General features: G+C 32.4%; 1 protein-coding gene across 8 annotated transcripts in view; it reads left to right on the forward strand.

Annotated features, from left to right (window-relative positions):
* Positions 1–27,716, forward strand: part of LOC124369091 (RIMS-binding protein 2) — a 351,075-nt gene that overhangs the window by 219,335 nt on the left and 104,024 nt on the right. For 7 of the 8 annotated variants that reach the window (XM_046826818.1, XM_046826820.1, XM_046826819.1 and 4 more), the window contains 3 exons: positions 8,326–8,569; positions 9,077–9,208; positions 25,615–25,623. In XM_046826818.1, the coding sequence (XP_046682774.1) occupies positions 8,326–8,569; positions 9,077–9,208; positions 25,615–25,623 (385 nt within the window). The remainder of the gene's footprint in view (positions 1–8,325; positions 8,570–9,076; positions 9,209–25,614; positions 25,624–27,716) is intronic. The other variant, XM_046826822.1, reaches the window with a different exon arrangement.

Below are 27,716 nucleotides of genomic sequence, written 5' to 3' on the forward strand. Positions count from 1 at the left end.
CTATACTCTATAAACTACAAATTAAAATTATCAAAAATATACCACCTTTAACACTTGTATTATTTTTTATTTGTACTATGTACAATTCAAATTCAGTGGATTAAAGACCAGTCGTTAACAACTGAAGATTTAACTAGTACAATATTTAGAAAATTTTCCCTAATTAAATATGATAACATTTTTCAATAATTTACTATAAGTTATGATATTGTTTCAACATATTCCATCAAACAGTACACTACATTTATTTTCAAGTAATCATGTTACAATTCATTTAATCCTATGAATTTATATCGTTTTAATTAGGCTATTAATTTTATTGATCAATTGATTAATATGTTAGACTGCATTTCATTCATCAAACACACAAACTAAATTTCTAAATAATTTATAAACCACAATATATATATATATATGGTGTAATGTTCTGTGGTTTATATATATATATATATATATATACAGGGTGTCAATTAAGTCTGGAACCTCTTTTTTAATTTTTAAACCACAATATAAAAAAATACCAAAGTTCACACGTGCTTACTGGTGATAGTAACGCACATATCTGCCCAATTACCGACCAGATAATCCCTTTGGGGGACGGTCCACAAGGAGTTAGCCAAAATTCTTAAATAGCAGCATAGGTCAAGTTTGGTATCAAATTAAAGGTCTTACTTAGCAGAGTACAATGCCACAAACCGGACTTAAAAAGGTGGATTCATTCAGTAGTTATAGCTATTTGAATTTTAAAACGATTGAACAATGTAAATTACTAAGTATTACAAGTAAACACCAATTTTTAAGTACCTGTGATCAAAGTAAGTGTTCAAAATGTTCCCCTACCATCGTCTGGCAATGTCCCTTGCGGTTGTAAAAGCCATCCACTGCATTTTGAAGGTAGTCACGAGGAATATCTTGAGCTTCTTGGACTATGAGATTTCTTAGGTGCGCCAAATCTCGAGGATTAGTACGATAAATTTTATCTTTGAGGTATCCCCAAAGAAAAAAATCCAGCGGAGAAAAAAAATCAGGGGAACGAGCAGGCCACTCTACTGCACCACGTCTTCCAACCCATCTGAAGGAATATTGTATCCAAGTATTCTCTTACAAGGAGAGCAAAGTGTGGTGGCGCACCATCTTGTTGGAAATAAATTATTTGAAATTGTCGACCAAGAGCAGCAGGAATGTAGTGCAGGAATTATCTCATTTTGGAGCATTGCTAGATACGAGTCATCATTTAAATTATCATTGATAAATAATGGGCCCATAATTTGATTTCCTATAATACCTGCCCAAACGTTAAGTTTCTGTGGATGCTGTGTATGACTCAATCTGCCACTTTCACATTCTAACAGTAGTTGTGGTATTGGTAATAATTATTGATTCCTGGCTTCGATTAATACATTGTCAGATGATGGGAGGGGAACATTTTGAACACTTACTTTGATCACAGGTACTTAAAAATTGGTGTTTACTTGTAATACTTAATAATTTACATTGTTCAATTGTTTTAATATTCAAATAGCTATAACTACTGAATGAATCCACCTTTTTAAGTCCGGTTTGGGGCATTGTACTCTGCTAAGTAATATCTTTAATTTGATACCAAACTTGACCTATGCTGCTATTTAAGAATTTTGTCTGACTCCTTGTGGACCGTCCCCTAAAGGGATTATCTGGTCGGTAATTGGGCACGTGTGAACTTTGGTATTTCTTTCTATTATGGTTCAAAAATTAAAAAAGAGGTTCCAGACTTAATTGACACCCTGTATATATATATATATATATATATATATATATATATATATATATATATATATATATATATATATATATATCATCCAATTCTAAATATATAAATACAACTTCGGATTTTTTGTTATTGTTGTGGTAAGGGTGTTTTGTTTATAATCTGGGCACTCCCTCTTATAAGCAAGCAGGATATAAAACCGCCTATGAAGAAAGAAAATCTATCGTAAAACAATTCTTAACTCCTTATTATTTAATAAATACTCATAACAAGCTGGTACATTAATTTTTTGTTACATTTACTTATAATTCTAATAAATTTACCGAGACAATAAACATTTTAAATGTATTGTTGTATGTATAAATTTGTTTTTTCAAAACATTTTCCTGCTTCCTGTCCACTGCTGGAAAGCTCTCCCATAACATAGGTTCTTCATATGATTCGATATTAAATCACTAAGCACGTCAGTGACAGGAATAGAAACTTGTAGATCTTCTACAAATCAACATCATCAAGAAGCTATTCAGAATTTTTATTATTGTTTGTTTTGTTTGTCTGAATAATATCTTTTTCCAAGATACCTAAAAAAGATTTGTGAGACTATGATGTTTGGTAATGATACAGCACTAGTTATTGGTAACAAAAACAAAAAGGACGAGAAATAAACTATTTCATAAGCTCCAATATGGCGAAACATCTAAAGATCTAAAATGGCTTGGTCCTGAATAATAAACAACCGATTAACTCACACAGTAAATCCAAATGAGTACCAAGTCCTTCTAGAGCTATGGACTGAATACTCAAATAAATACTTCGGCATAATTTTAGACCATAATCCATCATGGAACCACAAATAAATCAGCTCTGCAAGGAACTAAACTCTGCAGTTGTTAATTACTCTGCTAGAATCTAAATTGCTCTACGCTTTAAGAAGATTGAAACAGATTTATTGCCAAGACAATCACTGCCTACTACTTATTACTCAAAATTCATCTTAGATGTGGTCTGGTAGTGCGGGGAGAAACAAGTGCTACAATTATACAGAAAGAATCATTAGAACACTGATTGGACTGCAACCATTTCTATCTCTTGTAGTTTACAAATTATTTAAAAGAAACTGTATTTTAATACGATGCAAATATTCTTCTTATTAATTACTAAAATAAAAATAATTGTTGGGAAAATATTAATCATTTTTCAGTTTACTAATTATAAACAAATATTTCATATCTGGCATAACTTAATTTTCAGTATACTAATGCTATTAAATATTTATTGACACATTTTAATTCCTAGGTTACAAGCTATGTTTCGTAACAAGAGTTCAAAATGTTCGCCTTTATTTTGAATGCACAGTTCAATTCAAGTTCCAAAGCTGACAACAGCACGAAAGGTTTTTTTTTTTTCCTTCCTGAGGGAAGAGGACAGTTTGTCCCCGCACTTAGTCCTAAAAGGACCTTTGCGCCTCCCTTACTTTAATTTGTGCCCTCAAAGACCGAGGCTTTTGCAAAAACCAATCAGATTTAAGGGCTCCTGTTCTCTTATGTCCTTGGGGCTGAGGAGATATGCTCCCAAGTATCTTTTCCTAGTCTCTACGATGGCAGGACAATCCAACCAAATGTGCTCCGCTGACTCCTCCTCTTCTCCATGGAGTCTACATTCGCTGCTCTGACTAAGGCCTACCTTCAAAAGGTGCTTCCTCAGAGGGCCATGTCCTGTCAACATTCCTAATATCAGTCTTATATCCTCCTTAATCTGATCTAGGAGAGCTGCCCACCCTTTTGCGTAAGGAGAGATAAACATTTAGGATATTCTTAAACCTGAGGCTCTACTCCAATTCTTGTGTCTTGTCCTCTTTTCCCAATCTTTGACCAGAGCTTTAATGTTGGAGAAGGCTATCCCACAACCTGGCTCAGGCCCCACCAATGTGGATTCTGCTCCCTTTTTGGCGAGGATGTCCGCTTTTTCATTCCCATGAATACCTTCATGACCCGGTACCCAACCGAGTGTTACTCTGTTGTTTGTTGCCAGCTCTGCTAGAGCATTCCTGCATTCCCAGACCGCTTTCGAATCAATCGAACAGGTATCCAGTGCCTTCAGTGCACCCTGACTATCAGAAAGTATTAGGTATGATAATCCTTTTGTCCTCAACTGTGTGAGTCTTCTGGAACATGAGTCTATTGCCATGACCTCCACCTGAAAAACCGTGGCATGTCTTCCTAGGGGCACAACCATGTCGACTCCAGGTCCATGTATTCCGTATCCTGCCCTAGAGTCTAGGAGTGAACCATCAGTGAAAAACTTCAGGACTCCTTTTGTAGGGTAGGCCTCCCTTTTAATCCATTTCTCCCTACTTCCAATAGAGACCGTATATGGTTTTTCAAAGGAGTATTTCTTAACCATAGTATCAGATACTTTGGTTAGCATTTCAGCCTCAGGAAATTTTTCCAATATCTTCATGTGGCCTTCTAAGGAGGTAGCATTTATTACCTTTGTTCCTAGAAGCTTCATTGCGCTCATCGCAGCTGTTCTCATCACCTCCTGGCCAAGAGGAGTGTACCCCAGGACCGCTTCCATTGCTAGTGTTGGGCAGGAGCTCATTGCTCCTGTGATGCTTAAGCAAGCTAACCTTTGAAGACTCTGTAGCATTTTTGCAGCTGTTGTTTGTTCTACCTTCGGCCACCACACTAAGGCAGCATATGTGACCATTGGTTTTATTATGGTTTCGTAAATCCAATATATCATTTTGGGTTTAAGTCCCCATTTAAATCCAAAAAGTCTCTTACAGGCCCCAAGGGCCATTATTGCTTTGGATGTCCTGTTTCTAATATGGAAGTTCAAGTGAGCTTTTCATCCAGGATTAAACCCAGATACTTCACTTCCTTTGTTTGGTTAATGCTAATTCCCTCCAGGACAGGTTTTGTTAGCTGGAATTTTCTTTTCCTGGTAAAGGTAATCATATTTGTTTTTGATGGGTTGATCCGCAGACCATCCCCATGACACCAGTTAGTTATGAAGTTAAGTTCTGTTTGTATTAGGCGTTCCAGCTTGCCTATGGTTTTCCCTTTAATCATAAGCACTAGGTCATCCGCATAACATAGTAGCCTTATTCCCCTCTTCTCTGCTTTGCTTAGGAGATCATCCACTACCATCGCCCACAGGAGAGGAGACAAGACTCCCCGCTGGGGGCAGCCTCTTTGGGCCGTGATCGCAGCAGATTCGTTCCCATACTTAGCTTTCACCTGTCTGTTTTTTAGGAGGGCTACTATCCATTTGACTACGTCTGGGGAAACTCCAAAACGTTCCATTGCAGTCTCCATGGATTGGTATGCTACTCGGTCGAAAGCTCTTTCAATGTCCATAAAGACGCTGACTAGGGCTTCCTTTTTTTTCGAAGGTATTCTCCACCTCTCTCACTAAACTGTGGAGAGCAGTGGTGGTTTTCCTACATTTTCCTTCTATGTAGGCGTGTTGTGTAGGACTAAGCGGGTGTTCCAGTAATATTACGTCCCTTATGTGTCTATTTATTATTTTTTCCATAGTTTTCACCATGAAGGAGGTTAGGCTTATGGGTCTGTACGAACTGGGTTTTGTTGGATCCCTGTCATTTTTCCGCAAAAACACCACTAGTGCTCTCCTCCAGTTCTTTGGTATGTATCCTAAGGCGAAACTGCTTCTAAACAGAATGCTAAGAGTATTTAATAGTATTTCCAGCACCTCTTGAAGAAGGGCTGGAAAAACTCCATCCGCCCCAGGAGATTTAAATGGCTTAAACGATCTTATAGCCCATTTAATTCTTTCATGTGTGAATAGTCTGTTAGACTGCTGTCTGGCTTTTGCCACCTCCCGACTGGATCCCTCCCTGAATAGAGAATAAGTATCCTCATTTTGAGTTAGGTGACCCCCCGGGAAGTGTGTCTCCAGAAGAAGAGTTGTTCTAAGGTCTCCTTCCTGTTCATTGTTAGGTCTCCATTGTCCTTTACTAGAGTCCCCATAGGATTAGTATGCTCCGTTTGGAGAGTTTTTTGAAGCCTGGATGCCTCGGGAAGACTGTTAATGTTTTTACAAAAATTCCTCCAGGTTCTTCTTTTATTAGAACGAATAAAAGAAGAATTTTAGAAATAATTATAAGTTCTTTTTTATATTCATTTTGGGCCTGTAGATAAGGGAGCCAATCGTCTGTCCTTTTTGCACATTTTAATAATTTCCTCGTTTTGTTTCTTAATGTTTCCAACCTCCCGTCCACCACGGCACATCCTTCTTCAACCAGTTTTGCCTGGGAGGGCAGTTTTTCTCGTAGGCCTTTATTATAGCTTGCTCTACTATTTGTGCAGACCTTTCTAATTCAAATTCATTTTTCTGGAAGGGTTCTATTTCTTCCAACTCTTCTACTAGGGACTCTCTGTATCCTCTCCAGTTGGTAGATTTAGGAACCCTATGGGTCACGTATCTTTCCCCTATCTCCTCTATGTCGAACCTAATTGGGCAGTGGTCCGATAATGAGGCCTCCTTGGAGACGTACCACCTTACAATGTTTATGTTTTTGAGTCCTGTAGATAGGGTTATGTCTAGGACTTCTTTCCTATTTCTAGTTATAAAGGTTGGGCTTGACCCTCTATTTTATATATTACAGCACGAAAGGTTCCATCATAACTAATATCATGAGCTCCATTTATAATTCTGTCCATCATGTCTTGTTAGGTTGTGGGCTTTGTAGAATACACCATGCCTTTGATCCTTCCCCAAAGATAGTAGTCCATGCAGTTTAAGTCCAGAGATCTAGTCGGATATGGCACATTTGCTCCTCTGCCAACCCATTTTTCAGAGAATTTGCCGATTAAGTGTAACATGCACATTAAGGGCGAACTGTTATAGGATGCCAGTAACCAACCACAAATCAAATCAAAATCGTTGTTACTGTCATAAACATTACAAAGATTATTGACAAAGTCATAAAATGAGGCCTAGTGACAGCCATGTCCATCTTAATGTTATCATACAAATTAGAATTTTAACATACTAGCTATAAAAAAGAAAATTAAAATATGTTGGGTGAGTAGTATGGATTAAAATGTATTGAAAGTTGCACTAGTAAATTGAAAAGAGTATAATTTTAAAATTATGTAGAATGTTATAGATTTAATGCAAAAGGATTCTTCCAGTGAACAGAAAGGATTGTCCAAAAGCCATAAATAATGTTTTCTTAAAACACTTTTTTGATAATTTTTTTTTAACCGATAATATAGCATGTGATTGTATACTTTCAAGGAAACTACTGAGTAACTATTTTTGTTTTGGTTAACTTATTATGACCAATCAATACCAAACTCTTATACCTTGTATTACAAGAGTAATTATCACTGTGGGGTTTTAAAAGTGTTGGATTTAAAAATATATATTTCAGTAAATAAAAAAATACAGATTTATGACATTTTGAATTTTAAATCTGTAAAAAGAAGTTTATAATGCTCTGAACTATGCGAATTCATAATTATTCTTATAACCTTTTTTTGAAGAATAAGAATAGTATTGATTTTGATTTTCCCACATTACAAGCCCATATCTAAAGCTGGACTGAAAAAAGGCAAAATAAGCAGTTTTAGCATACTTACTATGGACAAATTTAATGAAACACCTAATGAGAAAGACAATGCCTGATAATTTAGAAGATATGTAATTTATGTGTGTATTCTCAATTTAAATTTTTATCCATAAATATTCCAAAGAATTTGGCATTTGATAGGTTACTATGCAGGTCATAGTTGTTATCAGTTGGCCTTAAACTGTATAGCACATTTTGAGTTTTTGGTTCATTAAAAAAACCCATTACTTTTAAACAAAGTTGAGGCTTCTGCAATAATAGATTGTGTAGTTAAATTAGGTTCATTTAAACTGTTGTTAACAACACTGAAGAAAGTTGTATTATCAGCATACGCAATTGTTGTTGCTGAGACTGAAAAAGGAAGGTCATTAATAGATATTAGGAACAACAGTGGGCCAAGTATAGATCTCTGAGGGACTGCATATTTCACTGTAGCTTCCCCAGACCATGTGACATTAATGAATCCTTTTTGTTTCCTACCAACTAAGTAAGATTTAAGAAATTAAATAGATTTGGTTTCAAAATTATAATATGATAGTTTCATAATGAGATCATCCATTTCCACACAGTTAAAAGCCCTGCTTAGGTCACAGAATGTCACCCAAGCAAAAGCTTTTTCCGTTTTAGTAAATCCAAATTTGGGATTGATAATTACAAGTTTTAATGTGAGTGTTATATGGATGCGGTAAGTTGTATTTCTATGCTCTCGAGGTAATGCAACTAGTGAATTACTTTATTTGTTTCTAACATGTACTAAATGAAGGAAAGTTCATATATTTTGAACTACAATTCTTTGTAATAGTTTGAAGCAGAAAGTAGAGTGGAGAAACACATTGGCAGATGACGATCTCTTTACCTTTCTTAAATTCAATGAACACAATTTATTTCTGTGTTCATAACCCCAGAGAAAATAGGTTATCATAAAAACTGACTTTTAAAACTTTCCAACACTAATATTGATTTGTTTGTTGATCAGCCCCACAGGATAAGTGTAAGATCAGTGACAGCAAACAGGAGAACATCAAGAGATGCTGCCTGCACCATGGTCATCGGAAAGGATGTTCCTCTAGGACCCTCACAGGTCAAAGCGAGTAGAGTGACTGCTACATCAGCTGTTATCTCATGGCTGCCTAGCAACAGCAACTACCAACACACAGTTTGTGTCAACAATGTTGAATTGCGCACAGTCAAACCTGGAGTATATAGACATACTATTACAGGTATGTCTTATTCATAAAAACATTTGGTAAGCTATCATGAATACGTATTGAAAAAATAACAATAACCGTTAAACCTAAATCAATTGTGATAGGTTGGGCAGTTTAAAATAATTTCTCAGAAATATAGTAAAATATGTTTATTTATTTGATCTTTATTGGCTGATTTTATGTGATTAGGATCCTCATATATCCTTGGATAAACAGCAACAGTTACTGATTACATATTATGGTTCTTTATCAGGATCAAAGTACTTTTTCCATAGCAAAAATGTTTTTCAATAACATTATTTTTTTAAGACTAGTAATTTGGATTGTTAATGTTTTATGAAAACTTGGGTAATTGGTATAGATTATTATATTGTTAAGTTCGTAAACTGACTGTATCCAATGTATTATTATCAGTTATTGATCAATGAAGTTATTATTATGTATTCATAATGTTTTCTATCGTTTTTAGCTTAAAATTCAATACAATTGTGGCATTAATCCACTTTCAATTAATTTCAGGCCTTGCTGCAAACACTATATATAGAGTAACAGTGAGGGCAAAAAACATTAGAGCACCTCATTTTGATGAAAAGGCAAATATATCGATTGAGAGGTACTCCTGCCATATAGACTTCCGCACACTTCCTAAAGGTAAGAAGAATGCAGTCTTGAACATAGCTTGTTGTTAGTGTTTTGATTTTATGCATTGTAGCGTTTTATATTATTTTACTAAAATCAAAAGTGGAATTAAATATTGTTCAGTTAAAAGTATGTAAAGTAAATATAAACTGGTATAAAGATGTTTTATTTTAATTTTGTTTCCCATGGTCTGAGACCGATGTATTAGGATTTTGTTAAATAGTGTAGGGCTTAGTTGCTTTTCAGATTACAAGTTTTGAACAAATAGTTTAAGAATGTATGTTATTGTGTGGTTGTCATAACAAAGCGGAAGAAAGTTTGTCTTTATATCAATAATAATTTAACGGCTACCACCAAGATTGTTGTTTAGAGCAATTCTTGGATTTTTAAAGGATCAATGTTTGTATTCTCTTTCATTCTTTCCAATAAAATAAATTATATTTTATATTGTATTTTTAAAGGCATACTATACCATACCATTAATATTAATGTTATAAAAGACATTTTTGTGAATACCAGTGAAAAATCATGTCTCATTTCAAAGGTTGGGAACAACAGTTGGTAATAATATTGCAGTTATTGGCTGTAATGATAATTAACAGGTTATGAAAAACACAACATTACTTTAACAAAATCAATATTTTATAAAACAAAACCAATATCATCAATTGAAACAATATACCAATAAATCATTATAACAAATAAATAAAAATAACTGTAAAACAAGAAAAACCTATTATATTATACAATTGAATATATTCTGTTGTATTTGAAACAGTATTAACTACAAAAAAAGCCTTACAGAGATTCAGTGTTCATTAAAATCTAATAAATATAATTTCCAGAGAAGTGTTAGAAAACTTGTGTTTATGAGGTCTTTCTTGGCTAATTTTATGTATGACTACATTTGTATGTCATTGGAAAAACAGCAACAGTTACTGTTGAAAAACAATGTTTTTTTTTGTCCTCTGAATTGTTTGAGATACATTATTGTAACAAGTTTGGAGAGTATTATGTTTTGCTTCGCAATGTAGTTGATCATTGTATTTGGTTTTGAACCATACATGAAACTGATTTGTGTTTCTTGTCATAGTGATTATTCAGTAATACCAATACACGTAAATTCTTTGTAATATTTAAGTAAACATCAAAATGGCTTGAACCATTTGCAATGACCTCTTTTCATTGATTTAGTACATATTTGTTTACACCTTTTTTCTTTCACTTACTAAAATAAGGATTTGTTCATTCCCCAGTTTTATTCATATGAGGGAAAACTGTGATTACTGCCAAAAGGAATGTTGAGTTTAGTTTCATTTTACCTTCCTCTTAGAGCAGCATCTGAAATCTGATGCTGTCACTGACTTGACTCCTGTGATCTGGAGTCAATGTCTGTCTGAAGAGATAAAAAAAATGAGTGACGAAGAAGCTTGAAACATACTCTTTGCATTGTTTTGAGATCAGAGACACCTTAACTGCGAATAAATGTGATGAGGTGTTTTTCATTGTCTCATCAGCTGTCCAATTGAGTGCACTAAAATGTTTTAGATACAATTCCAAATCACGGTGGAGCAACCAAGTTTTCTACATATAATGTTAGAGCTGAACTCAACATTCATATTTAATCAACCCTTCCCACCATAGCTACGTTATGTGTGATTAGTTGTTATAAATTGTGGTTCAACTGTTGTGTAATAATGGTTCATGATTAGATGATTCGTCATAGCTGTTAATTTCCAGTTTTTAGACTCATATGACAAGTCCGACCATATGATAAAATTACAAGTTATTACTCTCTAGCAAAGGAAATAGATAGTGTATATATAACACGATAATGTGCAAGGTAGTTTTGGCGGAACCCTATTCTGTTATTGTTTCATAAAATAAAATTGTTCATTTTTTATTCTCATATTTTGTGCATATGTTGTAACAAGACAATTCTGTTTGATAGACAATTTTACAACAGACAAGGTTGATGATAAACAATCTGTTCTTTCATTCAAGCAACTATGGTGATTACTGTTTCATTGTCAATCCTGTGTACTGATTTCTAAGTATCTTTTTGATCTAGTGTGATGTTATTTCAGTCTCTATTTTGAATAGTCACAACGCAGTTGGATTTTCTATGAATTTATTTTTATAACCAGGTGGTCACAGTATTTAAATGTGTGTGACTAGCATAGACAAATTCTGGGTTTAAATTTTGTGTTGGATATAAAAATTATATTTTACATTATGATACTTTTCATAAAATACGTCCTACCTGTTTTCAATGTTTATCTTATAGTGGCCATACGCAATATGCTGCTTAACTAGATTTATGGGACTCAAACTTTATTGGCATTAGTATTATACTTGTCATTTAAAGTATGCACTTTTAAACTTCAATATATCCAAGCATTTAAGACTCTAAGGAATAATGTGATAGCTGTAACGTGAAGTCTTTTTGTTAACTAGGAGTCAAGTTTCATGAGTATTAAGAAAGTATTGCATAGTACAGTACCTTTTAGTAATCATGTGACAGTTGACTTCAACCACAATCAGACATGAATCAGCAAAATGTTTTAATCCAAGCCCATGTTGTAGAATTCTTTTAATATCTGAAGTATGTCATCATGTTCGATTTCTCCGCAGAGAAATTGGCAGTCGCTCATTTTACCCTAAAGTTATATATTATAAAAGGTGCTATTTTTTGTATGTCTAATTAGTGATAATAGTTCAAAACTTTGACTGCAATACTTAAATCACAAAAAAAAACTAAAAAAATGTTCTCTCACATTCTTGGCGTTTCATTGTTTCAGGTTCTAGCGCAGTAGCGCTTTATGAGAAGTTGTTTTTAAAAACATTACTAACCTAATATTTTAAGTTAATAATGATTTCTTTAAAAGTTTGGTGATTGCTTACTTACATTTCTTGGTCTTCAAAATCAAAATTAGTTAATTGTATTAATAATGTCAAGAATAAACTTCAGTATGGAAGCCATTTTATATAATTAACATTTGGTTGTCACTATGAATGGTCAAGGTGTTTTGGGGTATATAAAAAGTAATTCTTCATATTTATTCTGAAGTTTTTTTCTGAAGGAATAAAGATATGTGCATTGAATACAAAGCTACAAGAAGCATGGAACTAATGGGACAGATTCCATCCGCTTTTTCAAACGTCTCATGCTCAAATATTAGAGCTTGTCGTGTACCTGAGGAGACCACTGTGACAACTTAAACAGACTGTAGTTGAGCAGAAGTATAATCATAGGGAGCGAGATAGAAATACAGTAGCAAGGCAATAGGATGGAGAGGGGGTAGTTACACAAGTGAGGGAACTGGCATGGTTCTCATTTGCTATCAACTGTCTTCTCTTTCTATTGCTCTGCGTGAGCCTAGTTAGAATTTCCTTACTGTACTAATTAAACATTTTTGTATCATAAAACTTTATCACAACAGTTCTTTTACAAATCATACTAAAGTATCCTAACAGCTGTAACAAAGTTATGAATCACAAATGTTTGCAGAATTCTGTAAACTTATCAGAATAATTCTGTATTGTGCTAATACTATATATTCCTTTATTCAACCATTCTTAACAATTCAAATAGAGCTGTCAACTTCAAAATTAATGTTACGGGCAAAAGTTTGAGTACATTACAGTACAACAAAAACATAATAAAAAATTACATATATAAAAATTAGTTTCATCATAAAAATGTTGTTGTAGCCATATTATTCAGACATGACTTACTTAAATTAAATACCAAAAACATTGTTTCATAAGACTCCATTTTCAATAATATACTATAATATATATATATATATATATATATATATATATAATACGTTATTATATATTTATATATATATATAATTTTATAAGTTCTAATTCATCTCTAAACTAAATTATACTAATAGTGTAACAAAAACAAATATTCTTTTGTAAATTAATGTTGGCAGCATAAACCAAATAACATAATTATATCACTGAATTACATAAAATATTAAATAGTAAGAAAATAAGTTTAATGGTGGTTTAAGTAAAATACACAATAAAATATAATTCAGGTTAATATATTTTACAGAATTTGTGATGGTAAGTAAAATCTATTTTACTGTATGAAAAATTAATTACAATACTTTGTACTTGATTAAATTCAATCAACAATTCAAAAGTATTCAGTACCCCTATAACAACAAACAAAATACACTTACAGAAGACACCTACACATGTCCAACTTATGTGTAAATCATAACTATTACTATAATTTTATTACAAAATTTACAATCAGAAATATAAATTGTTAATGTTATGAACAATTAAAAAGAACATATAGTAATACCATTGTCTAAACCATTAATTAGCATAACATAATACAAAAATTACCTTACTTTTTAAATGAAATAACTAAAGAAAATTTAGTATTATTTAGTATTTGGACTCACACACAAACTCCAAATAAGGCTTATAGTTTAAAGCAAAGGTATGGAAAAATATTTTTGCTTGCACTAATTATGTGCATATTCTTCTTCTTTTATGGTGTATCCTATTGTCATGCACTTAAGCCTCAAGTGTCTTTTGCTCACTCCAGAAGCACACCATGAGGCTGACTAGTCTACGGTTTCAGCTGTTCTACAAACCGCAGAAAACAACAGATCAAGGTCCTCCTAGTGAAATTCACCACCCTTGTCCAAACTACCAAAGATGGCATACCGCTCCCTTGCTGTTGCAGGGCAGTTAAATAGCAGGTGCTCAGCAGTTTCCTCCTGCTCATCATACATTCTACAGAGCGGATCCTCCCGAAGGATACAGACTCTGTGAAAATGCTTCCTCAAATAACCATGTCCCGGAATCAGACCTATAACACGAGAAGACACTGATTTACTAAGTGAGTGGTGGCGTCTGATCCTAGGGGAAGATGACTGTAGAACCCTGTCTCCTTATTCTGAAACCCGGATGCAGCCTCCACCTTCTCTCATGTTCAGTGTAAACCCATTCAGACAGCCCCAAAGGATTCACACCTAGAAATGTTACAGAACGGTTGAGGTCCCATCATATTGGATACTGAGTCCAAGTTAGCTAGGACATCAGCTCTTTCATTCCCAGAGATCCCCTCATGACCAGGAATCCAACAGAGTCACATTGTTGATTCTGGCAAGGGAAGAAATGACTTGATAACATTACCAGACAAATTTGGAGTTAAACTCACAAGAATCCAACGCTTTCAATGCTGCTTGGCTATCTGTCGTCTAACTCCTAAACCGAAAGACTGTACTTATTACCTACATAACTCATTTTAAAGTGATCATATGCTGGTTTTTAGGTGCATTACATTAAAGTATATAAATTTTATAAAAATATAATACATTAAGAATATAATCTTTATATCAAACGGAGTTATATATGATAATTTACCCTAGGTTGTAAGTCATCATATACTCTTAATAAGTTAAATGAATCATGTTAAAATTACATTTTTGTTGGGCCTCCAAAAACTTTAAAGCTTTCACATTAAACTGTGAAAAATTCCTGATAATATAAACACAGTATTTTTTTTTTAAACATAAACTTAATATGTACCTATACAATATCACTGTACAAGGAATAGGTTTAATCTAACAAATGATAAACGTATATATATATATATATATATATATATATATATATATATTAATACACAAAATAGCTTTAAGTGCCATGAAGTTCAGTTCAGTAACATACGCTACCTGCAGGTATTAAGAATGTACCATTGCTCAGATTTAAAAAGATAATAAAGAGCATTCTAAACAAACTATTTCTGTACAAGAAGGACAAACATTTTCTCTCTGCTGTACAAGAAGGGCATTCCACAGCCCAGCTCTATTCCTACCAATTTTCTTTCATAGTCTTTTTTGTCAGGGCATCTGTTCTTTCTCTACCAATTATTTTAGAACATTCCTACATTCCTAGGTTGATGGCGTAGGTTGTTTTCTGGATTCTTTCAGCTGGGATCCTGTCTGACTGGATACTTCTATGACCACCCAGTGCTTGGTAGTGAGTGACAACTAAGGTCAGCTGCCACTACTAGCCTGGTCAGGTTGGTGAGGAGATCAGAATAAACTTGAGTGAAAGGTGTGTTGAGAGCTGTCATGAGACATTATATGTTGTAATTAAAGATGAATTACAGCCTGGAGGGCTTGGTGAGGGTAGTTTGATAGTGGGAGGTGTCATATATGCCAGCATAGTTTCAGTGTACCTCAATTCCAATAACACAAGAAACGTCCTCCCAATGGTTATACATAAACTAAACAATGACCAAACACCCATTGTCCTTCAATACATCATTCCCTGTTGTCTTGTTTCAAAAATTTGGCCTCATCAACTTGCATCACTGTCAGTGGACCACCAATATTTTAAGAACTAGGTTATCATTTGGTCAATAAACATTTCACGAACAAAAAATCAATTCAGTAATTCTCAACAATACTGCTTGTTTTTGTACGTAAGCAAACAGTTTTTCTTTTTCTAACAAAAAGTGTACAATATAATCTAAATTCTCATGTATCGGTGGTGTAATGAACAAGAAGCACTATACTTCTTGCACATTAATCTCAACACTATTGCACAATGTGCTAACATAAAATTAAGTACACGTCTATTATCCAGTTTATACATAAATTCATAATTGTAATGGTTTAATCAACACAAATAGCACAACTTTTATTCTGATTCTAAACCATGAGCATTTGAAGGTTTTACAACAGGATCTGATGAAGAACCACCTTCACAATTTGCCATATTTAATCTGGATTGTTCATCTATCATTATTCACTACAACTAACATCAACAACATTAGAGAACTGAGACGCAGCATGTTAGACATTGCCATGCTGGTACTCACAAAGATAGTCAACCTACATACAACTGATCACAAAACATTACAATTGCACATGCTCACTATATTTGCCTTCACTGAACAGGTACAAAAGTCTACATTTTCTATCAACTAATAGTATGTTGGGAGTCCTTTTTGTTTCTGTTGGTAGCCCTGTTCTTCCCCACCTAGTTTGTTATCTCCAACCCAGAATTCTAGTTCCCTCCAGTTCCCTATATGATTGATGTTAACTAGGTATTAGGTTAAATTCAAGTTGTTATTATTAATTTTGTTGGTACTTTTAATCATTCCCAATTGAAATTCATGGTGTTAATTATTGTATAAATCATTAGGAATATTGTAACACTGGTTTCATATTGTTATTGGTGGAGCCTATAAATTGATTATACACCGTTTGTTTTGATACTTGTTATTGTGAGCTCTCATTATGTGGACAAAATTGTAGCACGTGGTCAAACATTTTCACTGCTTCATCTTTTGTGATAGTTGAAAGAATAAATTGCTGTAGACAAAATTTGGGTAGTGTTTGGTAGCGATGCTATTAATTTAAACTTTGAGTGTTCTACAAAGATTTTTACATTGTTGTTAAACAACTGAAAAGTTAAGATTTTAAGAACTTAATAATAAATTACAATGAATTACATTATTTAAAACTGTACAATTCTGCTATTACAAAAACATTTATTTGGAATATCACTAATATTACTCTGGCACTAAATTAATTGCAGATTAGACCTTTTTGTAGAATTCAAAGTAAGTTTTATTCTTGGCTTTCCAATCAGACAAACGGATGGCACTTTAGAACCACTATTGTAGAACTACATGTATATAACTGTGGTGGCACATCATTGTATGCAGTTTGTGTCACCAGGCAAAGCACTACACAGATAAACAGTGATTGTGTACAAGGGCTGGTATCTTTTAGGAAGGGATTGTTGTTGGGGAGGGGGTTTTGTTTGTGTGATGGTGTGTTTGACAGATTTTATTCTATTAATTTTATTTGTAGCTAGAGTTTGTTAAAAACAGATATTTTGGTAATCTGGTATTGGTACTGCATTCTGAAATTCCAATAAGTGCAAAATTATGACATGTGACTACTTTTAGTAATTCATTCACTTCTGTATTGCCATTGGCTGACTGTAATTTTAAAAACTATGTACCCAAAAATGCACATTTAATTCCAATTAAAATCTAACCAACACAAATATCTCAAAGTAGTTAAATTAATGCCAAGTAGTATAATTGTTGATTTTTGATTACCTCGTATAAACTTGGAATTAATTGTCTAAAAACATATTATTGGACTTAAAAATTTCAAATTGTTGTGAAGAAGATTCACAGTTTTTGTTTTTGAAAGTTTCTCAGACCTTCAAAGTTTCCAGTTACTTTACTCAGTATAAAATGTAAAATAAGAACAGTAAAAACTTGGTATTGTTGATTACATATAAACTTGTTTATAAATAATACTAGTACTTGGTAGAGAAATTTAGTTTTTTCAGTGACGTTTATATTACAACATCTCAACTAAAGTAGAATGCAGCCCCCATTCTACTTTATTCTGATACAGATTCTGAATCGGTTTTTCACTGGTGGCAAGAGAATGATAAAACTGAAAACTAAATAGTTTATTCAGAAAATTAGAAATAATACTGACTTACTGAAGGTTTGAACCAATATCTAGAGGTTCTGTGAGTAACTCATAGAAGCCTTGTGATTTCTGATTCACTTTAAATGGAATCATTCACATGATGAAAGGTAACCATTCTGGAGGAAGCACTGCCATACCAGAACACTAATCAGTAAAGCATAATATTGTGGCATTGTATGTTGTTTGGGATAATTGTATATAGTGTAAATATGTGTGTGTGGATGTTAAAAGGAGCTGTTGGAATTATAATATATATTTATAATTAATTGCTGTATAAATATTCAATGGTTAACTACTGACAATGACATATTACCAATATTGCATATAGAATTGTTATGAAAAGAGGAGTACAGTACAATCTCACTCTTAATCACTTGTTTCTTGGTAAGCATCTATGCCTTTAAATTATGGATGACACCCTTTCTTCACTAATGATACCTCTTACCTGCCAGAATAATTTAGGCTTCCATTCTTATTGAGCTTTGTATTTAGATGCTATGAGGGTGCAGGTTTTTGTTGTTTTACAAATATTACATAACGTTAAAGATATTAACTTCTGGATATGTAACATTCTAAATCAAACCAATGAACAAACATAGAGCCATGTAATTCTGTGTTATTATTCTCACGTTGAAGACATTTTTCCCCATGTTTTAGAAAATTAAATATAATACTTAGCATTAGTTATTGCAATAATGTTACCATACCACATAACAGAGAGGCGATTCACAGAAAGAGTGTTGCAGTAGAGAGGTCATCTTCAACATTAGAATTAACAAGAACAAGAGTAGGAAATTACTGTAGTCAGAATTGACTCATGGAACTTGTTATAATGTTTGTCTTTGACAGCAACAAATAAAAAAACATTCCTTCTTTAAAATTATAGTTTGCTTTCCATGGCCTTATTTTTTAGCTCAGGATAAAAAATAATACCTTAATTTCCAAATTTTTATGTTGAAACATCCACTGTTGACCTATTTTTCTTATCAGTCAGGCTGTGTTGAATAGAAAAATTTTGCTTTTTGAGGTAAGACATTAAAAAGCCATTGTATGAGTTCTAGAAAAAACCCTTATTAATTGTTTTACCATTTTGTAAGTAAAAATAAAAAAATGGATTTTTAAATGTGTCTTTACTATGTAGCATTATATATTGACGCTATGTTCTGAAGATGTGGTAACATGTCAACTATCTGTTAGTCAAATTTAGCACTCAATTATTGTAGAGTATTATAATATTACAAATTACATTTTTTCACTCACTTTGTATTTACATTTCTAAATTGAGACATGTAGTATATTCAAAACACATATTTACGCGATATACAGAATATTTCTTCTAGGTGTGTTAACTCGCCAAACTTACAATCATATAAATAGAAAATAAAACTGACGTTGACAAAGTTACCTATAACCTATACTACCGTGAATCGTGATTGACAATGTACTAGTCAGCTAAGCTTCCCATTCGTAGGAAGCAGGTGTGCATTTAGGGATGTTGGTTACTTGTTTACTTGGACACCAAAAGACGCGTTTATGCGTCGTTAGTAGTGAATAATTGTTAAAATAATTACTTGAGCCAAACGTATCTATTTTACTGTACCTTTAAAAATGTTATAAATTTTAAGTTCAGTATACAATTTAAAATATAATTTGAGTGATAAAATATCTAGCTCTTTCAAATTTATTGGTTTTAAATATTGTACAGGTAAACAAGGTTGTGAGGGAACAGTCCACCAATATCTGGTAAATTGATTGAAATAAATAAACCCCAAATTGCTAAAACTCCCTTACTTATAGATTATACTCCTTGCTTTCACATAAAATATTTTTAATTTATCAATCTAACCCATTGTATAGACTTTCAAACTCTCTCGAAGGCTTTCAAAAGCAATAAGTATTTTCACCAAGAAAAAATGCCAAATGAATAATTATTCTTAATAATATTTTTCACTAAACACTCAAACAGGCCCTGGTGAAGTAACAATCACTGTATTATCAGACTTGTTTATAATGTTCAATACCACTCCTATGACTGACTCTGAGTGTGAGCAGTCTCTCCCGTTTATCATACAGATACAATGGAATCAGTAGCGTAAATAGGATTTGGATTTGATATATCCACTGGGGTTTCCTCCAGTTAATCATCATCTAATCCAGGGATATTCCCTGGAAAATTTTGAAAATGTATAGTCTTAAAATCTGATTGTAGTGCCTTTATAGCCTTAGTTTTTTGTTGTACTTTTTAATATTTGTGAGTCATGAAATTGATGTAACTACAGATTATGTTGAATTTAAATATATAACTTCTTAATGCAGTACCAGTAATACACCATATTTAGTGAGTTCATACTGTAGTCTGAAGAATATATGACAAAATCTTATAAATTTTCCTTCCAAAGTCATCAATAATATTTTCAACAGTGATATAAATTTCCCAACAGACTGACACCATGGCCAGTTCACTTGATCATGTCTGTAACAGATTAGTTTTATAATATTGATTTGAAAACTTAAAGTTAAATTATTTTCTTATTAAAAAATCAATTTTAGAAGATATTTTTGAAATGTATGATAAATAAAAACAGTTTTCACTTTAATTTTTTAACATGGTTTGTTTTTGACGATGGTAAGATTGTGAAGGAAACAGTATTTTTCCAGGCATTTGCCATTGTTCAGTAATACAAAAAAAAGTAACACTGTTTTGAAATCCAGAGTTGTGGTTCCTGACCATCACGTGTAAGATTTGTTTATTTTAACCTAGAGTTTAGATATTTGTTCGGTTGTGTTATGTTGTTTGTTATCCACCTGATGAAGAGATCAGATTGCAGATCTTGACACATAGTATTACTGATGTTTCGTATCACTGAGTGAAGGCAAATGTCCAGAAAAGTCCTGTTTTCTTCTCAATTACATCATTAAAAATAGTCTGACTTTTGGGGATATTTAAACATGTGTAGCATTTCACAGTAGTGACAAGACAATTACATATTTCTTTGACTTCACATGCTCTCATTACTTTTACATTAAAGAAATGAGCAGCACAGTGTACATAGATATCTAATGGTTGGTTTTCTTGCACAAATTTGTTTACAAACGTTATATTGACCAGACATAGCTGGTGCCCCATCCTTGGAGCCTTGTTCTTTTAAATCATTCAAAATCGTTCATGTTAATCCATAATATTCTAGAACAGCTAGTATTTTTATTGCATAGGCTTTTCCTGTTAGCTCATTAGTCACAACAATGTAAAAGTTTCTCCTTTATAGTAAGGTTTCAATTTTCCGCAGCAACGTAGTGTGAACAAACAAAACAAATGTTGGATAGTTGAAATATCACTGGTTTCATCTGCCAATAACAATTTGCATTATTAACTTCCTCATCCAGTTTACTCTGTAACATTCTTTAAAGAAGAAATTATTTCAATTTTTAACAAAGACCATAGATATTTGATTTTCTATTTTCATCCAACTTTTCGTTTAACTCTTGATCTCTTTGGCTCCTATATCTCAAAAGAGGTCTGAAATTCCCTTCATGTTTCTCAGTATATACAAAACTTGTTCCAGTACTTCCAAAATCTTTGTAACCTCCCAAGGCAAGCTCTTTTCGCCTACATAATATGGCTGCTTTAATTACAGGTTTTAAGATATGTATACTTCTAATATCACTTCACTGTGTATTAACTTAATTAATATCCCCTAAAGATCTATTATCCAAGGTCTTTTACAGATTTTTGAAATTAGTAATGCCAGTAATATGATAGTCTATCTCAGTACTATACTTAAACATTTGTGGGGCTTTCATCCAGTTTGTGAATTTACGCCTCACCAATGAACGAAGCCCTTGGTTGTTACTCCCATTCCATGTTTGGCAAATAAAAAACAAAGTATTCTTACTCTAAGTAAACTAGTCATGGATATTTACTGCCTCTCCTCCATCTCTCTTGCCAGTTCCCCTACTCCCACCCTAAGCATTGTCCTCCTTCACCTGGTGGTATGTGTATTTGTTGCTAAAAGCATAAGCAAGCGTGTGACACTAGTTTCACTTGTGACTTGCAGTAGGTTAGTGTGACCTTTTGCTTTTTAAAATTACGTGAAAGTTAATATTTTTCTTATGCTGAACCATACTATATACAACAATTACAATACTTTACAAGTTTTAATGTCTACTCTAGAGCAATTATAATTTTTTTCGGATTATAAACAGCCTTTGGGGGTGGTTGATCACCATGGTCACTCTCATTATTCACGCCACTACAATAAGCTGCCTTTTGCCCAATCTCTGTCTTATTCACACTAATCATTTGGCCTATCTCTAGTGATTACCTTTGGAATCAAAATGGTCAGTGTTGAAAAATACCACACAATAAATGCATTTTAGGTAGATTTATCTTTTAAGGAATTGCTGTGACATTGTAAAAGCATTGCTTTGGTAATGACAAATGTGCATATAAAGAATTACAGAAATTAAAATCTTTTCTTTGATAATTAGGTTAAGTATAAGTTAATATATATAATTTGAGCCCATCAATAATGAATCCCCTAAATAGACTAAGTAAAATCAAGTAAATCATATCCTTTTATAGTTCTAGTTTTTCATGAAATTTATAGAGGAATTTCTCCTAAGAGAAAAATTGATCATTAGCCAGACTTAGTTTGGCAGAGATCAGAATGGAGAGGTATTAAAAGGGTTAAAGATAACAAAATGATAAAAGTTTCACAAGTCATATTTTTAACTTGATACACGCACAACCAGTCATATATCAGACATGTAAATAAAAGGTAAATTAGTGTCAGCCAATGATACAAAGTTCAAACTATTCAGCTGAATGTGGTAAATTTCAGTCTCTATAGACGCACAATTTTATAAAGTTGAACATGAGTAACATTTTCTGTTACTAAATTATGATACGTGTCAATATTATATCTCAAACAACAATACGTATGCATAAGCATTGGGTTTATATTTCATTATACTATCTACATTATCAATCCTTTAGTTTTCACCTAATTGTAGTTTTACCATTTTTGCCGACAACACCAATAACATATATAAGGTGAAAGTGATACGTTTACCTACCTTGAGGTATATTAATAAATAACTAGGTACTACAAAAAACCTCATAAGGCCTTTTTAAAAGGGTATAAGGGGCAGCTTTGTGTTAATCGAGATCAAATATGCAAACTTTTTGTTGAATATAAAAAAAGTAATAGATCTGAAACATCAAACACAAATAGTCATACTGAGGAAAACCATAATAATAATATTTGTATTAAAGACCATAGAATGTAACAATCTTGATAACATTATTTCTGGTTTAAAAAGTAAGTATGTCTATGGTATGATGATGTGCCAATAGCTGTAGTTAAAAGAGCTAAGATCTTTTGATGAACCCTCTTTTCACATGTAATCAATTCTCTAATCATCTCAAACACATTTCCTGAAAAATAAAAAATATCCAATACCAATTCAATAAAAACAAAACAGCAAAAATGTTATATCAATTTTCCTTTCCTTTACTTGCTTCTAGATTTTTCTAAAATATCTCAGCGCACCACATTTGAACAATTACTTGATTATCTTGAGATAATCAGATACTTGATTCCTTTTTACGCTTTATTGTAAGGGCAAATCGACTGTAACAGTAACCAAAGACTTTATTGAGGCAGTGATAGATGCAATAGAGATCTTAGAAAAGGCAGTTGGGACATTTCTAGATCTTTTTAAAATATTTGACATATTATCCTAGTTATTCAACATATCGCTACACTAAGCCAATGGCGTAGTGTAGCGGGTACAGCGGTTATCGCAAGATAACCAGATCAAGCAACGTCAAGCATGGCTGCTGCTTGGATAGGTGACCGCTGAGCGATCCTGTCCTTGCAAGCAGCCCGCCTGCCCGGCCATTGGTGGTGGTTCGGAAGTCATCTTTAAGCCGTTGGTCCCCAGGTTAAGTGTTAGAGAGGGATTCTTAGCCCTAACTTCGTCTGGTAAAATAAGACATTCTTTACTTTTTACTTTACTTTACTTTACATATATTTCATGATTTGTTATTTCAGCGGCTGTATAACTTGGGAGTAAGAAATGTGGTTTTAAACTGGTTGTACTTACCATTTAGCAATTTTTGCAAACACCTTAACTAAATAATATATATTTCAAAAGCATATCCAAAGCAAACATAGCTCTACAATGAAATCTACACATACTGGAGTACCTCAAGGGTCAATCCTAGGATCATGAATTTTTATTTGTCTTCTCAGAGGTGTACCACAGCTTGATGTAGTAACAATAAATTATTTTCATAGAGATGATACAAATTTAAAAGTTTTAGCTAGGGTCCAAGACGAAATAGATGATAAAACTGAGTTAATATGTCTTACTTAAATAACTTTTACAGCAAATAATTTATGTGTAAATGCAAACAGAACAAACCTTATTACATTTTCAAATCAACAAAAAAAGCTTTGAAGCCAAAATTTAAACTAGACGATCACATTATATCACAAATGGTTAATCCTACATCTGGGTTACGATGACTCAGTTAAGGTACATTTTACTACCTTAGGAATTATGACTGTGTACAGCTAATACGTTTATTAATATAAGCAAAAAAAATGGGAATCTTCCAAATTTAGGATAGAATCATCAATACCTAATAAAATAAGGATAAACTGTGCTTGGCAAATTTTCATATTCATTACTACTGCAAGAAACCTCATATATGGGGCCTAAATGTTATAATAAGCTACCTCCTGAATTCCTGTACGGTACCAAACATAATTTAAAAAAATCAAAGCTCCGTAAAAAATATTCCTGTTAAAAATAGATATGGTTACTTATTTATTGTTTTAACCTCTTGGATTGCAAAATTATTATATTGATTTGATTACCTAGGCCTCCTTTAATTTAATTTTTCCTTATCCAGAGATAAAGAGTTTGGTTTTCTTAGAGATAAATTGAATTTTATGAAATAATTTTATATGATATGTAACACAAATGTAACAAAAGTATTGAATACTTTATTTTAAATATTTATCTATTAATTTATATATCAATACAATCCAAGTAAGTATTTTGTAAACAGTCAGAGAACAATAAATCACGAATTGGTAATTATGTTAAAGTAGATAAAAAATATGGATATTCTGTGAAGAAAAATAAATGTAAAGGCTATCTAGGTAACCAAACCTTTATAACAAAATGTATCTGTTACCTCATTTAATTTTAAGGTGATAATATAATAACATAATCACATTCATTAATGCAACTATTGCAAATCAGGCAGAAATATGATAGTCTTCTTTATTAATTAATGAGAAGTCAATCATTTAGGGAGGCGAAGAGGTTGATGTTATAAAGATCCCCCAAATCTACAGCTCATTCAGAGGATGAAGGGACAGAAGATATTTGGAATTCAATATTCTGTGTGATATAAAGTGGCCATTTAGAGTTTAAATTTTTTTAAAACCAACTAAATATTAATTATAATATTAATATTTAACTTACTAATCCAATCAACGAGAAACTGATAAAAAAATTTTTAAACAAAAACATAAAATATCATTTTAAACAAAATCAATAATTAAAGATGTGAGTTCTTATAGGTGTGTAAGAAAACTTCAAACAAACCAGAAATTTGACTTTACATTTATGTATTGCATAACACAAACTGTGTTTTGTTTTTGTACTTAAGTTTATTGTGTTCTTTTTCTGAGAGCATGTCATTGTCAGTGCCAAACAGTGCTAAAACACAAGGGTATTACCAAGAAGTGGTCCTGGTAGTAGCCTAGCCATCATATAGTTGTTTAGTGTTGTACAGTAAGTGTAATATTAGATTAGGATAAGCTGAGTGTGCTTGGTGTAGTGACTTACTTTATGCTCTGTTTTATTCTGCTTGCATGGGATTGTCAGGCTGCAAAGGTGACCAAAATTTCCACATTTTATTTAATATAGTCTTAGTAATATGCTTTCCCACCATATTAGCTGCATGATTATTACCTGTCATAGAAAATAAAATAATGTTATATTGTACCATTACTTTTTCATTTATTACTTTTGGGTTTGATTTCAAAGCTGCTGCCATATTATTTAGTTAGAGTAATATTACATGTATATGTGAGTTAGTGTTAATAATCAACATAACTTTTAACGTTATTAGTGTTAATGTTCTGTTTCTTTCTTGAGTGACATATCAGTGGCTGATTCCCTCAACAAAAAAATAGCACTTGAGCAATAAAAATATTTAACAAAATTGTTAAGATTTAATTTCTTGGCAGTTTTCAAGGTTCAAGCAGTTTACAGTTATAGTTGACTAATAATACTTATCCAACTGCAAATCATACAAGTCTAACTTAGTTTCAACTAACACATGGGTAAATAAATAATCGGATCATTGAATTTTTCTGATATTTATTTAGGTTTAATTTAAAACAGATCTCAGTTTATTTAACTTCAGTGCCCAATAAGAATTTCTAATGTATATCAGCTTTTGTTTTTGGGTAAACATAACAAATAAATCAACTGTTAATCTTCTAAATAACAGCAATTTTTCCTGTGTCAATTGTTTTGGTAAAAAATTGTTTTAAAATTTTGATTTACTAGTATGATATTTCAAAAACAAGGTCTGTACCACTATCTCACTAATCTTAGGATAAAAACAATTCTTAAAATTATGTTTTCATTAAATACAAAATCTCTTTCAACAAATAGCAAGTTAATAAAGTCATATACTAACAATATTTCTTGAAACGTGATATATACAATGTAGTTCTGTTATTAATTTTTTTATCCAATTTACAGTGTCAGAGAAAGTAATGCGACTGTGCAGAAAATATTTAGTTTGGTTAAAATATCCATTTCAGGGAGCCTAAAAAAGTGTAATTAGTGAAATGCCTCTTTATATGCGTTTGTAGACATTGTTAAAAACTGCATAGACAGTTAAAAAAATTATAACATTTGGCATTAGAGGTATTTTACTTTGAAATGCCTCCAGATATTTTAAAACATTTGTAGGTTTTTAAATCCTTTGTCTAATGTAATCATTGTTTTCTTGAATTTGGTTCTAACAGTTGTATGTCTTTTTACAATTTATAGATAATATTCTATTAATGGATTAGAATATATTGAAAGTGCAAATCAACTGTTAAAAAGTCTTAGTACTGACTGCAGCAAAACAGTTTACAACTTCCATGAATAAATTTGCATTTTAGCAACAATCCTGTGTTATCTTATGTGGGATTCCATACATCCAGTCCCGGGGTTACAAACCTGCTATGCTTTTGTTTTTGTATGGTTTATTTATTGGTTGTCATATATCAGCTGCCTGAGATTCCTGAAGACATAGCTGTGAAGCGTTCTCAAGAGATAGATAAGGATCTGACAGACGTTGTATAAGGAGCCCAGCATATCAGTCCCCTGTCTGAATTGAATTCAAAATTTAATATACTGGTTGAAATTCAGAAGTGCTACATTCAAACTCGAATTGCTGGCCATAACCTGTAAGCTCTCCAAATTTAGAATCAGAATCAGAAATTTATTTAATTTTTTACACATGGTGTACATGGTAATGGTGTTAGTCAGCGGATGTAGTATCAGATGTGTCAAGTGTAACATGCAGCATTATTTACATAACAAAACATAAAATTAAACCAAGCAAAATATTAAAGTAATTTGGAGTTAATTTGTAACAAATTCATTTTGAACTCGATATAAAATAATTTATTCCTTTGTGAATGTTATAAAATCTAGAAAATGGATATAAAAGAAGGGAAGACACACATATTCTAAGTTTCTTCCGATGATCTTTTTATTCTTCAAGACCCTATTATGAGTCCCATTTTCTGCTATATATAAATGATCTTATCATCCACATAACATATAATTTGGTGACATACACTGATGGAACAAGTGTTGTTACAAAATCAAAGTCTTCTAAATCATTGAAGACTACACTACGTGCAGTATTTCGAAATGTCACCAAGTGATTTGAAAGAAATAGTATGCTCAATTTAGAC

Source organism: Homalodisca vitripennis, chromosome X (genome assembly GCF_021130785.1).
Source record: "Homalodisca vitripennis isolate AUS2020 chromosome X, UT_GWSS_2.1, whole genome shotgun sequence".
NCBI lineage: Eukaryota > Metazoa > Arthropoda > Insecta > Hemiptera > Cicadellidae > Homalodisca > Homalodisca vitripennis.